The sequence below is a fragment of the Mus caroli genome, unplaced genomic scaffold (genome assembly GCF_900094665.2).
Source record: "Mus caroli unplaced genomic scaffold, CAROLI_EIJ_v1.1 scaffold_16121_1, whole genome shotgun sequence".
NCBI lineage: Eukaryota > Metazoa > Chordata > Mammalia > Rodentia > Muridae > Mus > Mus caroli.
In genome coordinates, this window is record NW_018390079.1 from 5,557 (window position 1) to 10,947 (window position 5,391).

Below are 5,391 nucleotides of genomic sequence, written 5' to 3' on the forward strand. Positions count from 1 at the left end.
GAAAGGAAAGGAAAGGAAAGGAAAGGAAAGGAAAGGAAAGGAAAGGAAAGGAAGGGAAAGAAGGGAAGAGTAATTCTCAAATTCATCTGGAAAACAAAATCCCCAGGTCAGCAAAAAATATTTTTACAAGAAAAGAACTTCTGGGGGAATCAGCCTCCCAGACCTCAATCTGTAATGCATACCAATAGCAATAAAAACTGCATGGTACTGGTACAATGACAGGTAGGTCGAACAATGGAATAGAATTCAAGACCCAGAAAGGAACCCATACAACAACAGACACTTGATCTTTGACAAAGGAGTTAAAGCAATCCAGTGGAAATGGACTGCATTTCCTTTTTTTTTTTTTTTCTTTTAATTTTTTTCTTTTCTGTTCTGTTCTTTTCTTTTTTCTCTCTATCTTTCTTTCATTTATTCTTTCTTTATTTACATTTCAAATGTTATCCTATTTCCTAGTTTCCCCTCCAAAAGTTCCATATCCCTCCACTACCCACCCTGCTTGCCAACCCACCCAATCCCATTCCTGGTCCTGGCATTCCTCTATTATGGAACACCGATCCTTCACGGGACCAAGGGCTTCTCCTCCCATTGATGACAACTAGGCCATCCTCTGCTACATACATAGCTAGAGCCACAAATTCCACCATATATTTGCTTTGATTGGTGGTATAGCTCCAAGGACTTCTGGGGGTAATTGTTAGTTCATATTGAGGTTCCTCCTATGGGTCTTCAGACCCCTTCAGCTCCCTGGGTACTTTCTCTGACTCTTTCATTGGGGACCTTGTGCTCCTTCCAAAGGATGACTATGAGCATCCACTTCAGTATTTGCCAGGGACTGGCAGAACCTCACAGGAGACAGGTATATCAGGCTCCGATCAGCAGGCTCTTGTAGGCATCTATCTAGTGTCTGGGAATTGTGGTTGTTTATGGGATGGATCCCCAAGTGAGGCAGTCTCTGGATGGTTGCTCCTTCAGGCTCTGCTCCAAACTTTGTCTCTGTAACTCCTTCCATGGGTATTTTGTTCCCCACTCTAAGAAGGAATGAAGTATCCACACTTTGGTCTTCCTTCTTCTTGAGTTATATGTGTTTTGCAAATTGTATCTTGGGTAGTATAAGTTACTGAGTTAATATCTGTGAGTTCTTTTGTGATTTGGTTACCTCACACAGGATGATATCCTCCAGATCCATCCATTTGCTAAGAATTTCATAAATTCAATGTTTTTAATTGCTGAGTAGTACTCAATTGTGTAAGTGTACCATATTTTCTGTATCTATTCCTTTGTTGAGGGACATCTGGGTTCTTTTCAGCTTCTTTATATTATAAATAAGGCTGCTGTAAACATAGTGGAGCATGTGTCCTTATTACAAGTTGGAAAATCTTCCGGGTATATACCCAGGAGAGGTATTGCTGGATCTTCCTGTAGTACTATGTCCAATTATCTGAGGAACCGCCAAACTGATTTCCAGAGTTGTTGTACCAGCTTGCAATCCCACCAGCAATGGTGGAGTATTCCTCTTTCTCCACATCCTCACTGGCATCTGCTGTCTCCTTAGTTTTTTATCTTAGCCATTCTGACTGGTGTGAGGTAGAATAACAGGGTATCCCATCCTGCGGGATTCAGTTATTCGTGGGTTCAAGGGGGACCTCAAATCTGGAAGGAAATGGGAGGAAGGGAAGGAGAGGCAGGAGACCAAGCAATGTTGTCAAGGTCTCATTTATTAGGCTGAGGTGCCTTGTTTTTAAAGCATACATCGTGAGGAGTAGGGGAGGGATCGAGGGGGAATTTTATAAAGAACAAAGAAGCAGGAATCTGCTGATATTGAGGCTGAAGTCAGGCTCCAGGCAGCGGGCACTCTGCATCTTATCTCTGGAACATAGATCCTCCTTGACAGCCTTGGGTGTCAGGCTGGGCTCAGGGATAACGCATGTCCTTGGATGGAGTTCAGGAAGAGATAGGGAAGAGGGGACTATAATTCAGCTTTTACAGCTTCAGGTGCCAGGAAGAAAATAGGGATGACTGAGTGGTAACCAGCTCCTACCACAAAACCATTTGGCCTGTCAGGGAGATTGTGAAGGGCTTGCTTTCTCACGGGATGGTCTTTGACAACAGGGTTGTTTTAATTTGCATTTCCCTGATGATTATGGATGTTGAACATTTTTCAGGAGCTTCTCAGCGATTTGGTGTTCCTCAGTTGAGAATTATTTGTTTTGCTACGTACCCCATTTTTAATATGATTATTGAAAAATAAGATTATTTTGCAAACACTTCCTTTTGTGTACAAAATATTTTATAATTTCAAAACATATTCCCATAAATGCTTCAGTTGAATTATTGTTTTATTCTGCTATATGGATTAGTTTTATTTCATTATTTTTTTCACAGACATTTCATACTATGATGATAAACTCTCATTATGTGAAACATGTATATGAAGTATCAAGATTTTTAATAGTGTCTAGGATAAACAATTTTTTCTTCAACAGATTTCTGTTGTTATAACAGAATAGTCCTCAGTCAAGCAATAATTTAGTGGGTGCTCACAGATCTGGAAAAAGATGCAAAGCGATTATGTTTATAAATTCCATGCCATCAAAAATGTGAGAACCACAGAAAAGCAAGGCAACATGGCAATCAATAAGAAAGGCTGTATAAAATTCAGAAATGTTGAGTAATGCAGCTATAATGGAAACAAAAATCCCTGCCCAAAGTGCTAGACAAAAAGAGTGGCAAGGAGCATGAATCTCCTCTCCTCATTTCTTGCCTGAAAAACAAAAGTAAAGAAAAATATGTAAGTGCAAAGGAAAAATAGTAGATTATTGACCCACCAAGCCAATGTTGGAAAATTACACAGGACAGCTGTGCCATATCACCCTGTTATCTATTCTGATGAGCAAGCATCATAACCCAAGAGAAACTGCTAAGAGTGTTCAATCCACTTTTCGGGAAACATCAATCAATGAAGCAAAACCACCTCCGGTCTCAATACACCAAATACCCACACAGTACCCATTTAAAGGAGGAGTCACTGAGAACAGGAGAAGCACAGGGCTTGCAGCAGAAGCTCACCTGAACTGAACATATGGAACAAGGAACTCCTGCTAAGATTATGGATCAAGAAAGCAAGTTCCATGGTAAGATAACAGTATTTACAAGGTTAAGATTACAAGGGCTGGTGAGCTATTAGAGACTCAGTCTTTGAAATATACAGCAGAGAAATTGAAGGGCTACTCAATCTCATAAAATGAAACTGGTCAAATGATGTGTACTAAAGAGTAACATATCACTGTGAACAAAAGAAAATTCAATTCAAATGCATTTCCTCATTTGCCCATGATTAGGAGTCTAAATTTTGTCTAAACTTTCAGCCCTAAATTAAGTAGGTATCATAGGGAAAGGAAAATAGTTATTTACTCTTCATGAAAAAGAAAAAAATGCCTGTCACTCTAGAAATTATGGGCAGAGTGTGAAAATCAATGGTGAACAGGAATGTTTTCTAGATTCTGAACAATGATAGTGGCCTTGAGGGAAGAGAGAAAAAAATACAGACCTATTCAGGAACATTTTCACTAAAATTTATTGTTAAATTGCAATGAAAACCAGGCAATGCTTTTGACAGTGAACATTAGAGTATATGAAGGAGTGCTTGAAGAATGAAAATTGAGGGGAAATGGTATTTATATTTTAAAAATATACTAGATCTTTGCTGATCATGACACCATTATCATCTAGCCAGTTAAAAATATGAAGCAATTATATGCTTATAAAAAAGATTTTGAGGATTCTGAATGTTTACATGATATATAAAATAAGATGGCACACCTTTACTATACAGTGTAATCTTTTTATATGAGTTCCAGAAAGAAAGTGCCTGTATATCACACTAGGTGATTATTGGCAGCACATAAGGAATGTAGGACTTCATAATTCCTATGACAGGAAATTGTATGCAATGAGCAGAGGTTGATTCAAATTTAAAGAAAATTGAAACAGCCCATCTAACAGAAGATGGTTTGAGTGAGATTAAATGGAGTAGATATATAATTCATTGTGTTGGTAATTCTGCTTGAAGATAAAAAGGGAATTTATTAGATATAACTTGAATTGCTCTTCAAAACATGCCACTTCCAATGTGTTATTCTAAGGGAATGGCAAAATAAAAGATGGTAAATTGAAACTAGGTTCTTATCCCCATTTTTGCCTTTGAGGACAGACAAATAGACCTGTGTAGAATGAAGCTAGGAATCTTCTAATCATTGCAAGTACATTTTAAGTATCAGTGGACACTTTTGCTTAGATATCCTGCAAATTACAAGCAGCAGCAGTGCCCATGATGCAGCTCCTCCTTATTTTGTTAATGAATTTGTCAGCCAGAGTTGCTTTTGCTTATGTTCTCTCAATATGTTGCTCATCTCAGTGTCACCTCCACTGCTTAATTCAACCAAGGGTTTTTTCTCTTCAGTTTCAGCCATGGCTTCTTTACCAGTGATGTTATTCTTCATAATTCTGCTGTTACCGTCCATACTCACTGAAGGAAGGGTGAGTGTTACATGAATAATTTTTCTCAGCTCTACCTGACAGTTTTGCAAAATAGTATAATAAAGATGAACACAGAAATCCTGATGGTATGGTGGAATACAGCATTCTCATTGGGTTCTTGAAGAACTTAACAGAGAAATATTGATAGAGACAAAGTTTAAAGTCTCCACCTATAGCAGCTACAGTAGCCACTAGTGACATGTGGAAACTGGACACTTGAAGAGGGAAATTTCCTAAAAATATATGATACTTACTATTTGTCAAAGATGCACATTAAGGGGATTCGGATCCATATCAGTGAGTACAATATTAATAGTGAGATGAGATATAAAGCTTGCAGTTATACCACTGGGAAATATGATACAGAGGCAGAAGAATCTAGCAATGAACAAAGGATCTTATCCCAAATACAGTTCAGTATGTAATCTCTCCTAATCTGTGTAGCATGTGAAGTTGGCCTCAATATCATTCCTCTGTATCATTAACATGTTTCCAATTCAAATTTGCTCATAAATTATTGATTCTTAATGAACATTTTTATTTTCCTTTCTGTTTTTGATGATTGATTGACAATAATTTGGGAATCTCACATCATACCCCCAATCACACTCAACTACCACTCTCATATATATGCTCCTTTTTCTCTTGATCTACCACCCATAACCAGTGAATGAGAGACAGACAGACAGACAGACAGGAAGAAAGGAAGGAAGGAAGGAAGGAAGGAAGGAAGGAAGGAAGGAAGGAAGGAAGAAGAGAGAGAGAGAAGAGAAGAGAAGAGAAGAGAAGAGAAGAGAAGAGAAGAGAAGAGAAGAGAAGAGAAGAGAAGAGAAGAGAAGAGAAGAGAAGAGA

General features: G+C 38.2%; 1 protein-coding gene across 1 annotated transcript in view; it reads left to right on the plus strand.

Moving 5' to 3' along the window:
• The first annotated feature begins 3,082 nt into the window (after positions 1-3,082).
• Positions 3,083-5,391, plus strand: part of LOC110288474 (exocrine gland-secreted peptide 1-like) — a 4,277-nt gene continuing 1,968 nt past the window's right edge. The window contains exons 1-2 of the mRNA XM_021154812.1: positions 3,083-3,134; positions 4,463-4,539. Of these exons, the coding sequence (XP_021010471.1) occupies positions 3,083-3,134; positions 4,463-4,539 (129 nt within the window). The remainder of the gene's footprint in view (positions 3,135-4,462; positions 4,540-5,391) is intronic.